The sequence below is a fragment of the Rhinopithecus roxellana genome, chromosome 1 (assembly GCF_007565055.1).
Source record: "Rhinopithecus roxellana isolate Shanxi Qingling chromosome 1, ASM756505v1, whole genome shotgun sequence".
Taxonomy (NCBI): domain Eukaryota; kingdom Metazoa; phylum Chordata; class Mammalia; order Primates; family Cercopithecidae; genus Rhinopithecus; species Rhinopithecus roxellana.
The window spans coordinates 45,403,081-45,423,034 of NC_044549.1; the positions used below are offsets into that span (position 1 = coordinate 45,403,081).

Genomic DNA, 19,954 nt, shown 5'->3' on the forward strand with positions numbered 1-19,954 from the left:
TTTTTGCATGTCTATAAGCTGTTTTATCTCAAAACATGAGCTGCCTGCACATTTCAGGCCTTGCAGAAAGAAAGGCGTGATGCTAGAGATGGGACTAGAGAAGTCACCTTGAGTTCGGTGACAGATCTTCTCATGACACGAGAAGCGTGTCTGGCTATGAGGGTGTTCTTCCTGGGACAGCTTTCAGCACATCTTTCAGCTCAGTTCATAACTCAATGAATGCCCTATCCAAAGACATCTTTCATCTGGCTGGGCGCAGAGGCTCACGCCTGTAATCCCGGTACTTTGGGAGGCCAAGGCAGGCGGATCACTTGAGATCAGGAGTTCAAGACCAGCCTGACCAACATGGTGAAACCCCATCTCTACTAAAAATACAAAAATTAGCTGGATGTGGTGGTGGGCACCTGTAATCCCAGCTACTCGGGAGCCTGAGGCAGGAGAATCACTTAGGCAGAGGTTGCATTGAGCGAGATTGCACCACTGCACTCTAGCCTAGGTGAAAAACCTAGACTCCGTCTCAAAAGAAAAAAAAAAAAAAAAAAAGACATGTTTCATCAAAAGACTTTCTCAGAGAAAGCCAAGGATAGTCATAGCTGTTCTTCCCTGCTGCCATATCTGAACAAGTAATCAAAGTCTACTGAAGGAAATCCAGTCATCCCAAGGTCTATTGAAGGAAATCCAGTATCCGTGGGGTATTTGTTTCAGGACCCCTCACAGATACCAGACTTTTCAGATGTTTACGTTCCTGATATAAAATGGCATAGTACTTGCATGTAACCTATATACATTTTCCCATGTAATTTAGATCATCTCTGGATTACTTATAATATGTAAGTATTACAGTAAATAGTTGTTGTACTCTATTGTTTTTATTTGTATTATTTTTTATTGCTGTACTTTTTAACTAAGTATTTTCAATCCATAGTTGGTTGAATCATGGATGTAGAACCCACAGATATGGAAGGATGTCTGTATGGAATATGAGTTTCAATTTTCTGCATCCTCCTCCAGGCCCTGATACTAGGCTGCCTTGGGTTTTCCACTGTGAGACCCAGGCTGAATTTCCCTCCAAACCCACTTCAAAATGATTTGCTCTCTTCTGAGTTCATTTATAAGGTCACTTAGCATGGCCTCTCAGCATCTTTAGAACTAAAAACCTTCTTAACTGTCTTTTAGGTTAACCCAAATTTGTTACCCCTCTACAGGAAATGTGTATTTTGTAATAGAGATCCTGGAGATGTCATGTATTATGGTTGGATTTTTGAGACATTTTTCTCCAAGGGAGGAAAAAGATGACATTCATTTATGGCCCGTAAACCATACAACATAGGCAACTTCCTCCTTTGCCTCTGCTTGATGCTACTTACTATGGGACAAGTACAGATGGTCGGATAAATCAAGTTATCTTCTCCAAACCTCATTTCCTGTTCTACCTAATTTATAGTTACTGTGCGATTATAACAATATGTAAAAACACTGAAACTCCAAAGATACCAGACTTACTTTCTTACTTTACCTACTATTCTTAGTTAATGTCATCAACTCCCATAAAAAGATGATTCCAAAATCCATATCTCCAGTCATAATGTCTCCCAGGTTTCAGACACAGGACTGTCACTGCCTCCTGGATTTCTCTTAGACGTCTCAGAGGCATTAAACTTCTAATGAAAAATGTCATATGTGTAGGCTTCTATAGGCTGAAGGTCCTCAGAGAATACTTCCGGAATAATTAATTTACTGAGTTTTTTCTTCCATGGTTCACTAGGTATGTAGTGTCCTGGAGAGCTTAGAGCAAGAATACCGGAGAGATGAGGACTGGTGTGGTGGACGAGATAAGCTGGGGCCAGCGGCAGAGATCGACCATGTCATTCCACTCATCAGCAAACATCTGGAACAAAAGGAGGCCTTTCTTAAGGTCAGAGCACGTTGTCATGCAAGGGCTCAGACTCCTGGCCTTGGCCTTGTTCTTTTATCCTTTCTCTTTTTCTCCTTTCTTCCCTTCCCTTCCTTCCCTTCCTTCCCTTCCTTCCCTTCCTTCCCTTCCTTCCCTTCCTTCCCTTCCTTCCCTTCCTTCCCTTCCTTCCCTTCCTTCCCTTCCTTCCCTTCCTTCCCTTCCTTCCCTTCCTTCCCTTCCTTCCTTCCTTCCTTCCTTCCTTCCTTCCTTCCTTCCTTCCTTCCTTCCTTTCTCTCTCTCTTTCTTTCTTCTCCTCCTCCTCCTCCTGTCTGTCTCTCTCTCTCTCACACACACACACACGCACACATGCGCACACACACCCACAGACACACACACAGCTTCAAACATGCTTCCTATCCCCTCTTTTTTTCTAACCTCTTCCCTAAAGGGGTAAGGGAGTGTAATGAAGATGTTAACTGGCTAATTTCAAAGGTGAAAGGTTACATTTCCAACATTTATTTCTCTCCGCACTTTTTGTGTAGTTAGGCTATCGGGATACACTGTTACTACTACTGCAATCTTCAGATATCCCAATATCCCATGGATGTTGTTAACTGAGAAAAAGACATGCTTTCATTCAGTTGTGTTTGGCTAATTAAATTATTTTTGATAGTAATATCAAAAAGATATAAGCTTAGATATAAAACGATTAAAATATTTTATAAATGGAAGATGCAAAAATTAGGGTAAGAATTAAAGAAATGAATTTGGATGCCCTATTTGTTTATCAGTCTAACAATTACCAACACACGACACTGTTCATTCTTCTGTATTAAGAGAGAAATGCCTTATTCCAAGTATTCTGCTAGAGCCCTGCCTTCCGAGGGAGAAAGCACAGGCCTGCTCTGCACAGACTGTCAGCTGGTGTGGGAAGTCCTTGTGAGCCTCCTTCTCCAGTCTTTGATCTTCTCCTCTGATCTCCTCTCTTCTGTGTTCAAGCTCATCTAAAGGCTCCGTTTGCTCTCAGATTTCTTGCTTTCATGTTCTGCTTCCTCTCAGGTTTCTGGGAATAGAAGAGATAATTTTTATACCCTGACATGTTACCATTGATTTTATTCAATTCTGTAATTACCTGCCTTTCTTTTATTAGGGATTTTCTCTACGTGACCACCTTGAGCTTAATTTTTATTTTTTTATTTTATTTTATTTATTTATTTATTTTTGAGACGGAGTGTCGCTCTGTCGCCCAGGCTGGAGTGCAGTGGCGCGATCTCGGCTCACTGCAAGCTCCGCCTCCCGGGTTCACGCCATTCTCCTGCCTCAACCTCCCAAGTAGCTGGACTACAGGCACCCGCCACCTCGCCCGGCTAGTTTTTCGTATTTTTAGTAGAGACGGGGTTTCACCATGTTAGCCAGGAGGGTCTTGATCTCCTGACCTCGTGATCCGCCCGCCTCGGCCTCCCAAAGTGCTGGGATTACAGGCATGAGCCACCGCGCCCGGCCAATTTTTATTTTTTTTTAAGCTGGCTTCTCCCTTCCCTCCTCCTATCTATCTGGTATCTGCACCTATATGGGTCAGAATCTTTAGTAATCAGCTCTTACTAATAAGACTAGATAGAAATTCTTCTGTGCAGAGCTTATGATGATTTTTTAAAGTTTTCCCTATTGCAAAGCAAAGTTTAAAATGGAACAATTTAAGTAGAGCATATAAAAATCTCAAACAGAAGTATAAAGATATTTCTTCATAAAATTAAAAGAAAATAGTTCTATTGAAGAAAGAAATAGAAAACCCTCTGGTCTGATGTTTTCCATATGTCCCTAAAACCACAGTGAGAAGCTCCCTATCACTGTGGGAATTATATGCCCAGTAGATAGAATATTGAGCTCTTTATTTGTATTCATTAGTTGATCCGTTTGAAACTCCTTAAGCTGAGACCACCATCAAGCTGTTTCATTCAGGAGCCTCTGTGTTCATGGACTCACCAGCAGGTGTTTGTGTAGCAGATATCCCAGATACCTTGTTGCTAATTTTTTTATATAACCAGAAAATTATAAAATTTTATAATTGTTTCTATTAATTATATAATAATTTTTAATTATATTGTAGGATCAGAAGGAAAGTATAAGATTCTAAAATTTTACATTTCAGGGTGTGTAGAAGAAAAAAATAAAATAAAATTTCAAAGAAAAATGAAAAAATTTCACAGTTTTACTAAAGATAATTTAATTCTGAAAACTGTGGATTAAAAATTAGTATGCTAGTATTTATTACTTTACAACCAGAAAAAAAACCTGCTTTATAGAGAAATCCAGAAAATACTAGGCTTGAGAGGAACAAGAAATACTGTCAGTCGTCCTAGATCCTAGATCTGAGTTGCTTTCCGGGCTCCAGTCTTGTCCATCAGCACACCAAGGAGAATGTGACCGGCCCTCTGTTTGCCACCCACAGCTAATATGAGTCATAAGGGGGGTAGGTAATGTAACAGCTGTTAGTTCTTTATGTAGACTGGCATTCTTCAACAATAGAATGCTTATTAGTGATATTTAGATGAGGGGGACTTGATGGGCAAATAAGTCTGAAAAATGTCAGTAATTTCCATTTAGATTTGGAATGTAGGGTTAATAGATGTGTTTACCAAATTTACTTGGTCAAGTCTAAGTCACACTGATTTTCAAGTGGGTTTATGTTTCCTGAGCTTACACCAGTGGTCATGTAAGAGGCATTCTGGTGGCTGAGGAAAAATAGGCCAAGAGTGAATATTAGTAATGCCTGGTCGACATAGAAGGAGACAAAGGGTGGCTCATTTCTGATTTTTATCTGAGATGGAATGGACAGAGACAGAAAGGAGTAATTCTTCACTTGACAAAAGGAAAGCTCAGAACGGTGAGCTCCATAAATTGGAATTGGAGTATCCATGAACCAATGATAACTTCCAGAGCTCTGCTTCTTCTAGATTCCTTCAGAGTTCTTGAGCCTTCTAAAAAGTACAAGGAGGAGCCAGGTGCCATGGCTCATGCCTGTAATCCCAGCACTTTGGGAGGCCAAGGTGGGCAGATTGCTTGAGCCCAGTAGCTTGAGACCAGCTGGGCAGATTGCGTGAGCCCAGTAGTTTGAGACCAGCCTGGGCAACATAGTGAGACCTCGTCTTTACAAAAAATGCACAAAATTAGCTAGGTGTGGTGGCAGGCCCCTGTAGTCCCAGTTACTCAGGAGGCTGAGATGGAAGGACCACTTGAGCCTGGGAGGTGGAGGTTGCCGTGAGCTCTGCTCACGCCACTGCACTGCAGCCTAGGCAACAGAGTGAGACTCTGTCTCAAAAAAAAAAAAAAAAAAAAAAAAAAAAAGAAAAGAAAAGAAAATGTAGAAGGAAGGAGGGTATGCCTTCACCATTGTCTTGGATTCCATATACCTGCTGGGACAGGGGCCTCACGACTTTGTCTTTCTCAGGCATGCACCCTGGCTCGGCGGAATGCTGAGGTGTTTCTCAAGTACATCCACAGGAACAACGTCAGCATGCCCAGTGTCGCCAGCCACACTCGGGGACCCGAGCAACAAGTGAAAGGTCAGTGAGAGACCTGCCCAGCCATCGGTCACTTCAGCGAATGCCCCTCCCTGAAATGTATCATGTACCCAGTTTTCACACAGTCTCAATATCCTGCTGCTTCTCCTTGGAAATGAAAATGTATGATGTGGGATGATGTGGGCAGTAATGATTCATGGTCAATTTTTAAACATGCTTCAAGATCTGGGAAGGCAAAAACAAGGATAAAATTTCCCCAAGTATTTTCATTTATCTTAGAGTCTGGACAGCACTGCCTAGTGGAATTTTCTGAAATAATGGAAATTGCCTGTATCTACGCTGTGCAATACAGCAGCTATTGAGCGCTTGACATGTGCCTAGTGCAACTGAGGAACTAAATTTTAACTTTTGTTTAATATTAACTAATTTAAATGTAGATTATGGCTCCTAGTTAATATATTGAACAGCACAAGACTAGGGTGTCTTATAGCCTAGGAACAGAATATGGACTGAGAATCCTAAAACCAAATGCTGACCCTGGATTTGTCACTGATTGATTAAGCCTTTTAAAACTTTAGTTTCTTTTTTAAAATGAGGGGAGCATCTAGACTTTTGCTACTCAAATTGTAGTTCCCAGACCAGCCACATTGACATCCCTGGGAGAGTGTAAGAAACATAGAATCTCAGGCCACACCCAAACCGACTGAGTCAGAAACTGCATTTGGCACATTGGGAGGTTGAGATGGGAGGATTGCCTGAAGCCAGGAGTTCAAGACCATCCTGAGCAACATAGTGAGACCCCGTCTCTACAAAAAGTTAAAAAATTAGCCTGGTATGGTGGCATGCCTATAGCTGTAGTTACTCAGGAGGCTGAGATGAAAGGATCATTTGAGCCCAGGAGCTGGAGGCTGCAGTGAACCACATTTGCATTGTTGTGGAGCCTGGGCAATAGTGAGACCCTGTCTCAAATAAAAAAGAAAAAAAAAGAGAAAAAAAAAGCACAAAGAACGTGCATGTTGGCAAGAACTGCCCAATTCTACCAACCAGGTGATTTATGTGTTCATAAAATTTAGGTAAGTGCTATTCTACATCATCTTTAATATCTCTCTGAATTCTAGAAATTCTATGATAATAAATGCATAACTTTTAAAAATTACCTATTATCTGATATGTGAAACTTAAATCATTATCTGTGGAATTATTCTGACCATGCAGAAATTAGCCTTTGAGTGAGTGAAGAGTTTAACAAATGTCATCTTGCCAAGGCAGAGAAATATAATTCTGGAGCCCGAGGCTAGGGAGGGAACCCAAGCTGACTTGGAGTGAGGAGTGGTATGGGCTTGGAGACACCATGGACAGGGTAGGATGCATGGTCTGCTTAAGAAGGGCTTCCCTCTTTGCTCAGATTGCTGAAGAGTTGGAGAGAACAGAGGCCACTGGACAGAATTAAATCTAGGAATCGAAGTTCCCTACAGAGAGGAGGGAGCAGAGTTTCTCTTCCAAATGTGCTAACCTATTTGTGGTCAGGGGACCTGTGGGGAGCTGGTATTATGTCACTTCTTCTGGCACATTTGAAAGCATCTGTTCTGGCTTCCAAATGTAGATGGGAGATTGGGTGAGGCCAGCTGCCTACTGAGAGACTACATATCCCACCTACACCTCTGCGTGCTGAAGAGTAACAGGCACTCAGAGACAGTGAGAAATGCCTACATCTTCTTGGAGGCAAGACCAGGATGTTGCCCATGTGAAAGCTTCAAGAAGGGGGGGGGGGGGGAATAATCCTGAAACTCTTTATGATTTCTGCCTGATCTGGGTTGATTCTCTCAGCCACACCATAGAGGGAGCTTCAGTGAGCAAAACTCTGGCTAGGGAACATAAAGACTAAAAGAAATGGGTTTCTACTCCTTCCTTCCCCAATTGAAGCTTCCACCTGAGCAGAGACCTACAATCCCTTATGTATCCGTTTCCTTTTCACCTACTACCTAGACTCAATGCCAATGCCACATAGTTTTGGCTTTTTTATGCTGCTGGTTGTTATATGGCTGCATAACAAACAAAAAATTCAATGATATCCAACTGTAAGCATATGTTGTTCAAGTGGCTGTGCATTGGCTGGGGAGCAGCATCTCAGTTGGGCTCAGCAGTGTGGTTGTGCTTCAGGCTGCAAGTCTGGCTAGCTTGGCTCCTTCACTCCAGGTAAGGTCTTGTTTGCTCCATGTGTATTTATTCTGGGACCTGGGTTGAAGGGGCAGCAGTTACCCAGGAGAATTTCCTATAGTGGTGATAGCAGAGGTACAAGGAGCAAAGTTAAGTCTACAAGTACTTTTCAAGGCCCTGCTTCTGTTTTATCTGTTAACAACTCATTTGCCAGAGCAAGTTATGTGGCCAAGCTATGTGGCCAACATGAGTTGGGGAGTGAGAAACTGTACTTGCCTCTTTGGGAAGGAATGAAAAAGTTACATGATAAAGGCTTAGATACAGGGAAGGGTGAATAATTGGACCCATAAAAGGTTGGGCACACTGGCTCACGCCTGTAATCCTAGCACTTTGGGAGACGGAGACAGAGGCCAGAGGATCACTTGAGCGGAGGAGTTTGAGACCAGCCTGGGCAACATAGTGAGACCCTGGTCTCTACAAAAAAAAAGTTTACAAATTGGCTGGGTGTGGTGGCGTGTGCCTATAGTCTCAGCTACTCAGGTGGCTGAGGTGGGAGGATCACTTGAGCCCAGGAGGTTGACGCTGCAGTGAGCTATGACTGCACTCCATCTTGGGTGACAGAGCCAGACCCTGTCTCAAAAAAAAAAAAAAAAAAGCACTTAACCTAAAAGATGAAAAACACATCCTATCCTCAGAAAGCTAAACTTGGCTGGGGAGGTGAGAATGAAGGGGTATGAAAAGTACATAAAATCAACAAAAACTTCTCAGTGCAAGCACTGCACTTCAGGTTGTGCCATCTTCATAAAGCACAGAAACTTGTACTTTATAGTCCCAGTAATGTGAGAGACCAAGGTGACTAACAACTCAGGCTCTGAAGTCAGATCTGGCCTGAATCTGAACTCTGCCCTTTCCTATCTGAACAACCCTGAGCTAGTTACCCTCCCTACGCTTTCTCAAAAGCTTTCTCTAAACCTCAATTTTCTCATCTGTGTAATGGAGATAATAATGGTGCATGCATTGTGGGGTGTTATGAAAATGAGTGTTTTCCACATACTGAGTATGTGATAAATATTATTCATATGGTTATTATTATATATTTTGTTAATATCTAATATGGCAACAGGAAGCAGGAGGAAGACATAAAATAAATTTTATTGCTTCCAGCATAGAACGTACTATTTAAAATGCTTAAGACATCTATCCACGTACCCAGCTACTCCTGAAACAACAGAAAACTTAGGGAAATAGCATGGACTGAATACCTAACCATGGCCCACTTGCTGTGCTATATGCCTTGTGTAGACACTCTCATTTAACATCACTTTTAGCTTTTCTTATGATCACGTCCAAAACAACATGGGCCCAGAGACAACATGAAGACATAATTCCAACACAGCTTCCCTGTGCCCACTATTTAGAAGTGTTTAAATCAAGGCTATGCCGTTAAAGTGCTGTGTGCACAACCTCTTGTGCAGGTCCAAGAACATGGTTCATGATGTGGGTTGTCAAGCCAGTGACACCAGCCCTCATTGCACTATAAATCTCCTGCCTCTCTTCTAATGAGTCCTTAAGAATGACTGAGATTCCTGTCAAGGTCCACCCATGCTCATTAGACTCTTGGGGCCAATTGAATTAGTTGCTTCCTAAGATTTCTTAGAACCAAGGACTAATTTTGCTATAAAGAGAATCGGGGTCATTTGTAAGTCACTGGTGTTATATTCTTCCCACCTTAGTTGATGGAACTCTCATCAATGGGCTCTCACCCTAGACTCCTCGACCTTGCTCCTTTCTAGGAAATCCTTTCTGTATCCAGCTTTTGCTCCCTTTCTTCTGATGCTGGATTAGTCTCGTGGGGATGCTTGAAATCACAGTCATGGTCACCTGGCACCTGGGCCATGGGGCTGAAGGGGTTGGTTGGATTGTGCCCATCATATGTATCTCCTCTGCCCACAGCCATCCTGAGTGAGCTCCTGCAGAGGGAGAATCGTGTGCTGCATTTCTGGACCTTGAAGAAGCGGCGGTTAGACCAGTGCCAGCAATATGTGGTGTTCGAGCGCAGCGCTAAGCAGGTTGTCCAAAGCTTTCCCTGGCTCTATCTCAGTTCTGGGGAGCATACAGAGGCCCAAAACCAACGCTTAGTCCAGAAGAGGACCAGAGCAGCAAATTGGGGATAGGAGTGGGGAATAAAGAGGAAAGAAAGCAGGGTGTCACTTGTCAGCAATTCAGCATTTATCAAGCTCTCTGTTTTGAGTTTGGTAACAGGAGATGTGAGGAAATGCTAGGTCACCCACTATGCCCCTAATTCATGGATGATATTGGGCCTGGCCTACAAGAGTCCCCAGTCTACTGGGGGAGACCCTCTCTTTGCTGGTAAGTGTTCCAAATCGGGGAGGGCTCGTTCATAAAAAACAACTCCAGAGCTACATACCAATCAAATTGTGTCAGTGTTTCCTGGGTCCATTAAGTTGTCCTAACAATAACCTTCATTGTAATATAGCATGTCTTCTACTGACAGCTGCCTTTTGGGGGACTGGATGGGTTGTTTCCTCCCATAGGCGCTTGACTGGATCCAAGAAACAGGTGAATTTTACCTCTCAACACATACCTCCACTGGAGAGACCACAGAGGAGACTCAGGAACTGCTGAAAGAATATGGGGAATTCAGGGTGCCTGCCAAGGTAGGAAACATCCCAGACCCTTCCCCAAATCCACCCAGAACTCTCCATTCTGGCCAGTTTCACATTATGAAAGCAAAGACAGCTTCTGTAAGCAAAAATACCTGGCTGCAGTGACAAGGGGGAAAGCATGTAAATGTCCTAAAGGATTGTCTCTAGAAACCTGAATACCCAAAGAATTGCAGCTGCTGGGTAGAGCAGCTGTATGCAGGAAGTCAACTGCTATATACTGTGCTTCCAGATACTTATCTTCATGCTCCAGGTTCTGGAATCTGCTATATTCTTTCAGACCAAATCAGGGAAAAGGGTGTATTCATGTAAAAATGTTGCCTGTGCATGTGAACACTGCACATATCCACATATTCTTGCAATTTGAGTGGCTTGGGAAGTTCACCTTATTAGAAGGGCCAGTGACTATATGGGTACACAAAACAGGTGAATTTCTCCTTTTCTGAACTATTTCCATCTGGCCTCAAACCTGCTCATGAGCTAGGCTGGGTCTCTGGGGAGCAAAATTTGCAAGGATGTACATACCAATTCATACCAAGATTGTGGGGAATGCCATAATAGAAGGAAACCTGGTTTTCATCTGTTTTCACAGCCAGGATTTGATCTGAGGATGCTTGGGTTTGAATGAAAATCTGATCTGTCTCAAGTTCCTCTTTGTAGTGTCCTCATCTCTCACACGGGGCTCCTTGCCACATAGGAGCCATTTTTGGCATACTTCCACACATAGCAGACGCTCTTCCCAGGTTGAGAGATGCTCTTGTTGGGGTCAAGGTGGGAAACATCCTATCCAGAGATCCCTCTGACACTATAAGGAATGTTCCTCTGGTTTGGTGTGACAAAATTAGACCCTTAGCCTCATTCCTGAGCTGATATTTCAGAAGTGGTTATCCACTTTATGAATCTTTTCCTAAGATCTCTCAACTTTAGGGAGCATCTCCCTGCATCCTTGTGAGCTTTGGGCCTTTTTGCCTAATGCGAAAAGCTATGAGCACAGATAAGAGACTCATTTCAGTACCAGCAACAGCAAACAGCACAAAGAAGGTGGCAGATGCACAGAACCCTATTCAAATCCAAATTAAAATGGCTTGTGAATTAACAAGTTTGGCTCTATCCACCCTTCTCCAAATAGGGTCGATAATGAGCCATTAACAGGATGAATAGTATGAGATCCATTGGTGTTCCTATCTGCATAGGGTGGATCACAGCAGATACCCAGAACTTCATAGGATCAAAATCTTTCCATAATCAAAGTGGAAATGTGAAGAATTATTCGGTCAGTCTTATTCATCCTACCTTTGTAACCTTCTTCACATATTTCTCCTCTTTTTCATTCACATAGCTACTACCCTAAGCTGTAGTAGCTTCCTAAAGGGATTGCATGCCTTTGGCCTTTCCTTCCTTCCTTCCAATCCACCCTGCCCTTCATTGCTGTTCATCTTTAAAATGCTACTTTGGTCACATAACCACCCAGATCAAGAACTTTAATGATTTTCCAATGCCTTTAGGATAATGCTCCACAATTCTACAGCTGTGCCACCCTACCTCCCCGGCTTTATCTTCAATTATTATTTTATGCAGAGTTTATGCTCCAGCGGAATGGATATATTCTCTTACCCTCTGAGAGATACATCTTATACTTTTTTGTCTATGTGCCTTTTTCATACATTTCTCTGCCTGGAATACCCTTCCCTTCCCGCTAGTTTGTGCTTTTTAAGAGGAACACCCCCCCTTTCCACTCTAGAGCCTCCTCCTCTATGATCCTTCCCACATGCCAGGATATGATCCAGCTCATCCCTGCACTACAGCCCTTGTCTGTATAACCCTTCACCTGGGCCGGGCGCGGTGGCTCACGCCTGTAATCCCAGCACTTTGGGAGGCCAAGGCAGGCGGATCATGAGGTCAGGAGATCAAGACCATCCTGGCTAACGTGGAAAGCCCGTCTCTACTAAAAATACAAAAAATTAGCTGGGTGTGGTCACGGGCGCCTGTAGTCCCAGCTACTCAGGAGGCTGAGACAGGAGAATGGCGTGAACCCTGGAGGCAGATCTTGCAGTGAGTCGAGATCAGGCCACTGCACTCCAGCCTGGGCAACAGAGTTGGAGTGCAGTGTTTTGGACTCCATCTCAAACAAACAAACAAACAAGCCCTTCACCTGGCACAGACCATCTCTCCTCCAGTAATCTATGCAATGTTATCTCCTATATAAGCCAACAGAATACTTAAAGACGAGAACCACACTATTCATCCTGAGTTCCCTAGGTTACCTGACTACATTTTACACATTCAAAGGGGGCTACAACCATTCAGGAACATAAGGAAAAAAAGGAAGTTTGAGTAGATTCAGCCTTTCTCATTTATATTTAATATGAATCTTCTACTTTGGCTGTCTTTGTTCTCTGTCCCTCCCGACATAACTATCATGTTCCAAATCTCAGGGTTATTCATATTAGAATATCTACAGATAACAAACCCAGCTGAGGAGCTTCTGATTAGAGGCAGCAGCGTCCTGCCTCACCCTAGTCCCACTTTCCAGAGGTAAACCTCTTCTAATCAGCTGTCTTTAATTATAATGTTTATAAACAATAAAATGAATTTGAAATGGAGACCAAACTGACCTTTAGCCACAAGAGAATACATATGGTGGCCCTTATGGTTGAATAGGGCAACGGAGTACATTGAATTTAATAATATTCTGGTCCAAAGGAAGAACATTGAATATAGAAAGATACTTTCTATGTAAAAGCTCACAAATGTAAGAATAAAAATGAAATAAAAAGAGTTTGAATGAGGAAAAAAGGAAAACATAATTCTCAAGGTGTGGTATGCCTATAGACAGTCCATTAAAAGAATAGAAAGGGTATTTTCCTATTATGGGTTTCAAAATGTATAAGGGGTCAAGGCACACAGTGATGGGAAAGCTTAGTCATCATGACATTTGGAAGAACTCCATTTCTTCTAAAAGCAAAACTTTTTAAAGATGATTTCGGTTTTCATTTTTTACAAATTCCATGGTTTTTACCATATTCACAAGGTTGTGCAAACATTGCCACTGTTTAGTTCCAGAACATTTTCATTACCCTAGAAAGAAACCCTATGCCCATTAGCAGTCACTCTGCATTCCCTACTGTCCTTAACCCGTGGCAACTACTTATCTGCTTTCAGTCTCTATGGGTTTGCCTGTTTGGGCATTTCATATAAATGGAATCATATAATATGAGATCTTCTGTGACTGGCTTACTTCCCCTACCCTAATGCTTTTAGGATTCATCCATGCTATCAGCATGTATCAATCCTTTTTTCCTATTTATTGCTAAATAGCATGCCATTTCATTGATATACCACTTTTTGTTTACTATTCATCAGTTGATGGACATTTGGGTTGTTTCCAGCTTTTGGCTGTTATGAATAATGCTGCCAGAAACCTATATATTCAAGTTTTGGTGTGAACATATGTTTCAGTTCCCTTATGTGCATACCTGGGAGTGGAATGGCTGGGTTATATGGAGTTCTACTATGTTTAACTTTTTGAGGAACTGCTAAACTGTTTTTCAAAGCAGCTGTACCATTTTATACTCTCACCAGCAATTTGTGAGGGTTCCGATTTCTCCACATCCTCACCAACACTTGTTATTGTGTCTTTTTATATAGCCATCCTAGAGGGTGTGGAGTGGTATTCACTGTGGGTTTTGATTTGCATTTGCCAATGGCTAATAATGTTAAGAAAATACTTTTTTTTTTTTTTTTGAGACCAAGTCTCGCCCTGTCGCCCAGGCTGGAGTGCAGTGGCCGGATCTCAGCTCACTGCAAGCTCCACCTCCCGGGTTTACACCATTCTCCTGCCTCAGCCTCCTGAGTAGCTGGGACTACAGGCGCCCGCCACCTCGCCCGGCTAATTTTTTGTATTTTTTAGTAGAGACGGGGTTTCACCGGGTTAGCCAGGATGGTCTCGATCTCCTGACCTCGTGATCCGCCCGTCTCGGCCTCCCAAAGTGCTGGGATTACAGGCTTGAGCCGCCGCGCCGGGCCAAGAAAATACTTTTTTAAGCTGGTAATTTCATCTCTGAAAATGAAGGAATCCATGAGATAAACTGGACTTAATTCATCTTGACAAAAGAAAATTAAGCAGTAATGAAAGCAACTGGAGCCTTAGCTGAACTAAATTATGTTTTCCTGAGATTCAGATAGCAGAGAAAGGGAACGCTGGGGTTGTCAGATGGTACTTTAGACTGAGAGAGGTAGAGTCTAAACAGTTCAGATAAAAGATAGGCATGATTCTATTTCTGAGACTCTTTTTGTTTTAGATGGAGTTTCACTTTAGTCACCCAGGCTGGAGTATAGTGATGTGATCTCTGCTCACTGCAATCTCCACCTCCTGGGTTCAGGTGATTCTCCTGCCTCAGCATCCTAAGTAGCTGAGATTACAGGTGCTTGCCACCAGGTCTGGCTAACTTTTGTATTTTTGGTAGAGACAGGGTTTCACCATGTTGGCCAGGCTGGTCTTGAACTCCTGACCTCAGGTGATCCACCTGCCTTTGCCTCCCAAAGTGCTGGGATTACAGATGAGAACCACTGTGCCTGGTCTTTCTGAGACTCTCAAGTGGAATATAGTTCACATGTGATGGAAAGTTTTGAAAATTTTGGTTCTTTTATGTATACTAACAACCCCCTGCTGAATGAATCCGAAGACGTATTTCAAGAAACCTATTCACCTGCACAAGGAGCTCAGTAAATTTGTGTCTACAAAAAAATTGATAAGAAATATCAATATTCCTTATTATCTAATTATAAGGAATATCAATAATGAAAGGCAAATATGGAAGATTATGAGATTATAAGATTACTATCAAGAAGGCAAAATCTTAAAGTCTTGTAAAATGTGCTGAAGTCGAAAGGGCTTTAAAAAAATTTATTCAGAGTGAGGCTCACTATTAGAGGAAGATCATAACCAAAGAAAAAAAGACAGGAAAGGAGGAAAAGAGAGAGTGGGGAGGGAAAGAGAGAGGGAGAGAGAGAAAAAAATAGAATTACTGTACCCCTCTTTTGAACCCCTGTCTTTTCCAGCAGGTAACTAGAATTCAAAGTGGAAAGGCAAAACATAAATTAGGGGACACATGAAGCCCAAGTGAGCTCTCAGGTCTAGATTTCCAGGCCCAGATGAATTATGGTCCCCAAAGTTTCCCTTTTAGCCACAAGATCTTGTCCATACTTCCGAACCTTTCATTCAAGAACTGCTGCAGCCTGACCCCCATTTTATTAGTTTATATAAGTTACTGTCTTTGGAGGAAAGATTTGAGTTTCAAATGGACATAGGTTGAACGAGAAGGATACTGTATGGCTCTGTGTGGAAATAAAGAAGATAGAAGCGATGTGTCTGAACCTCCCAGAAATCCAGAAAAAGCTCAGTGACTCAGCCCCATGGGAAGAGCAAGAAATGTGGCGCAGTGTCACCTCTGGAGATGAAAACTGGAATGTTACCCGAGACCAAGGGTGTCTCAAGCAGCCACATCATCTGGTCATCGTCTGAGAGCAGAGGACCAGAATCTGTGTAATGTTCTACCATTTCTATACCACAGCTTCCTTTTTCTTCTTCCTCTCTGCTTTCTGTGATTTCACTTCTACTCTGCAGCCAATCATCCAGATCCCTGTCTGTGCAGTTTAAATCCTCAGGGAAACAACCTCAATTGACATGGCATATTTCCAGTCCCCTATTTAGACACAGCTTTTAGGCCAGGACACCTGAGAAGTCACTGGCTGCATCTTGTTTGGCTGCCCCCATAAGAAAACTTTTTACCTCTGATCTCAAAAGCTGTGACCAGGCATTTAGCAGGTCATGTGGTGCCACCACAATCACCAATTGTAAGAAACCATTTCTGAATACTCCCAGTGGGGACTGTGGCCATGGTTGGTATCTCAGTGCACTTATCCAATTCATGGGCCAAATTTATCATCTACTTCCTCCCAATAAAAATCTTCAACTCTTGCTGGTCTAGCTTTACTCACCTCCAAACACAAGATTTGCTCATTCATTCAGTCAACATTGATGGTATGCCTACTATTTTCTGGAGATATACAAATGAATGAGATGTAACACTTACCTTTTAGGGTTCATGGTCTAATGAAGGAGACATATATGCTAAATACCTGTGATATATGCTAAAATACAAGCATGTATGTGATACTGTGGGAACACTGGGAAGGGCATTTCCCACTTGTTTTTTGGGGAGGAGAAGAGAGGAAAAAGGGCATTGGATCGAGAGTCGGGGTGAGTAAGAACCACTTGTCCCAGCAGGAAGGGCATGCGACATTCAACATGGCTGCAGTGTAGGGAATGGAGAGCAGTGGAAACAGGGCTGCTACAAAGGTAGGTGGAGCCACATGAGGAAGGGCGTGTCTACACTTCCCTCCACCTACTTCCTAAGGATGCATCTAAACTCATTTTACTGTCTCTTTGCTCCTCTAGTCCCCACACATACCTAGAATACTCTTGGTCACAAACCATTTGCTTTGCTGACTCTGAATCACAGTTTTGATGCTTTAGGATATAATTTTCTCTGATAGAGCTGCCCTAGTATGGCTACTGCCACCAGCTGGCTGTAAAACCCTTTCTCATAGGTGTAGTCACTTTACCAAGAGCAGAGAATATGTATTTCCAAGACTTTTCCATTAAAAAAAAGATCTGTTTTAAGTAAATAGAAAACCAAAGAAAATTGTTTTCAGGAAAAATAAAAATAAAAAATACCCTACATGCAATAAGGTGAAAGTCCCCAGGATCCTTAGACACTGGAGATAAATAAATGAATAAGATGATTAAAAAGAGGGATTCAGTAATTCTAGTTTAGATAGAATCGAGTAGATTTTCATGGCTGAGGAAATGTTTCTGCTATCCTCACACCCACCTCCTTTCCTTCACACCAAAGCTCTTGCCCTTTATCTTCCAGTACTGGCACCAGCCTACTGTCCCAAGATAGGAGAGGCTCCATGTGCTGAGTGAGCTACTGGAGAGCTGGATCCCTGGTCCTTGGTCCCTGGCCATGTGTGCAGCAGGCAGAGCACTCTCAATGCGCCTCTCTGACACCCTCTTTCTCCGGCATTTCTTGGGAGGGTTGATCTCTCATGGGAGGGGCCGTAGATGGGCCTGGAAGGAACAGGTGGGGTGAGGATAGTAGAATAAAGAAAGAAGGGCTCTGTTGTTTTTTCTACTGTTGCTCCAGTTCTGCCTCAGTTTCCCTGTTCTGCCTCAGTTTCCCTGTTACCTAGATTATAGCATGGTTTAAACCTTGGACCTACTTTCCTCCCGTCCAAAAGATAATTTTCCTTCTTAGAATACTATTTAAATGTTCTTTCCTTTTCCTGAGCAATTTTAGAGTTTGAAAACCCAAACTTAAGATAAAAAAATGGGTAGCAGTCCACTTGTTGGGTGTCTCTCTCATTCCCATGACTTACCCAGCTTAAGTACTGCCTCTCCATGAGACCTCTGCTACCCATGCCTGTCCACCTTCATTTTCCCCTTTTAAAATTCCTATAGTATTAACTCTACATTCTCCCATTTTGACATTCAATTACATAATACTCTGAGTTATTTAACTACTCTGTGTGAAATGAAGATTTTTTTTTTCCTTTCGTTTGACCCCCAAGCCCGGTCCTATAGCTCTTTACACAGTACTATGGACCAAGTAGGTATTGAACAAACTCTTGGTAAAAATGAAATTAACCCAGTAAACATCTGAGTTCCACTTTACCTAGTCCTGTAATAGATGATGGTTTCATTAACGTCTTTCTCCTGCTGTCTAATGGAAACTAAAGACAAGATTCTGGTGGTGACAGGGACAGAGTTAACTCTTAAATCTGCTCATTGTATTTATTTAGATCCTGGCATGTGCCAACTTACATGAGGTTTAGAGCTGGTACAGTGGAGGGGGCAACCAGGAACTAAAGGGCAGAGACAAATAGGCTCGTTTGCTTACTGGTAGTATGAAGTTGGACCAGCCCTAAGCCTCTCTAAGCCTCAGATTTTTTTCATCTGTGGTTCAAAGAGACCTGCATCACTTCCCTCCACCTACTTCCTAAGGATGCATCTAAACTCAAATGGCTTTCAGATACAGTAACACACTGTGTAAATTAGTAAAGCATATTAATATAAGAGATTCTTACATCAATAATAATAATGGCCAATGTTTATTGCTTACTGAGTTCTTACTGTGTTCCACTGTACTAAGCATTCTACGTTTACCAACTCATTTAATACACCAACCCTCTGAAGTAGGATCAGCCCTCCATATCTACAGGTATCCCATCCATGGAATCAGCCAGCTGTGAACTGAAAATGTTTTTTTTCAAATGGATGGTTGTGTCTGTACTGAACATATACAGACTTTTTTGTTCTTGTCATCATTCCCTAAGCCATACAGAATAACAACTATTTACGTAGTATTTACATTGTATTAGGTATTGTAAGTAATTTACAGATGATTTGAAGTGTTCCTGAGGATATGGGTAAGTTATAAGCAAAAACTACACCATGTTTTATAAGGAACTTGAGTATCTGGATTTTGGTATCCATGGGGGTCCCTAGAACCAGTTTCCCCCACCCCAGCACTGAGGGATGACTGTAATATTATGATTCCCTTTTTGCAAATGAAGAAACTGAGGCACAGAGGGCTTCAATAACTTGCTCAAGATCTCCCAGTTAGTAGTAACAAAACTGGGATACATACCCAGGTAGTCAGCTATGAGGTATCTATGACTGCTTTAAACAGGAAGAGAGAATTTGGGATGAAGGGACAGGAGAATAAATGTAATCCAGTAACTTAAGGCCATCTTTTGGGGCAGCAAACAAAGGAGAAGGTGAAGCTTCTGATTCAGCTGGCCGATAGCTTTGTGGAAAAAGGCCACATTCATGCCACGGAGATAAGGAAATGGGTGACCACGGTGGACAAGCACTACAGAGATTTCTCCCTGAGGATGGGGAAGTACCGGTACTCCCTGGAGAAAGCCCTAGGAGTCAACACAGAGGTAGGCAGGGGTATTGCCCTTTGGGATATCCTCCCTTCTCATTTCCCTGAGCACCACTGCCCTCATCACCATGGAAGAAAAGCATGTTTCCAGAGCAGTTCTTCTGAGCTGTTGACCCCTAGAGCACCTGCCTTGTGTGGCTTTTCTAGTGGGGAGTGCTGGGTGGATATTGCTGATCCTTTAACCTCCAGTCCCCTGTGATTAGTACTCTATACATTACAAAATCAACTGGCCAGTAGTAGGGCCTATGGCTACAGAACAGAGTTTTTCTCTGTATAGACTTTGAGAACGAAAAGCTTTATCTTAGCTTCATAAATACCATCTTCCACCCAATTATGTTAATCGGCAAATGATTAGAGTGCCCAGTATATATAATAGTGCTCTTTCAAGAGTAAGGGGTGCAATTTGTACAAGAGTTATTTGACATTTCAACAGAACAGAGGTACAATTTGCCATGAACCAGGGAAGACGAACTTTTAATCTCTTCTTTATAATAGGGGTTAGTAACCTGTGCATTAAGAGCTTAATACAGCCTGGCAATTTAATCCTAGGATGTCTAATTCTTAAATCTTCAAATAGGCTCATGATCTGAAGCAGAGCAGCCTGGAGAGTGAAGTGGCCAAACCACCTAAAGTTGAGAGAGTTAATGTCTCCCCCAGGCTTTAATCTGTGAGTTTTTAATCTAG

General features: G+C 42.4%; 1 protein-coding gene across 5 annotated transcripts in view; it reads left to right on the forward strand.

Annotated features, from left to right (window-relative positions):
* KALRN (kalirin RhoGEF kinase) overlaps positions 1-19,954 on the forward strand; it is a 707,465-nt gene that overhangs the window by 416,753 nt on the left and 270,758 nt on the right. For all 5 annotated transcript variants that reach the window (XM_030942180.1, XM_030942185.1, XM_030942189.1 and 2 more), the window contains exons 18-22: positions 1,766-1,915; positions 5,343-5,457; positions 9,526-9,641; positions 10,128-10,250; positions 19,086-19,268. In XM_030942180.1, the coding sequence (XP_030798040.1) occupies positions 1,766-1,915; positions 5,343-5,457; positions 9,526-9,641; positions 10,128-10,250; positions 19,086-19,268 (687 nt within the window). The remainder of the gene's footprint in view (positions 1-1,765; positions 1,916-5,342; positions 5,458-9,525; positions 9,642-10,127; positions 10,251-19,085; positions 19,269-19,954) is intronic.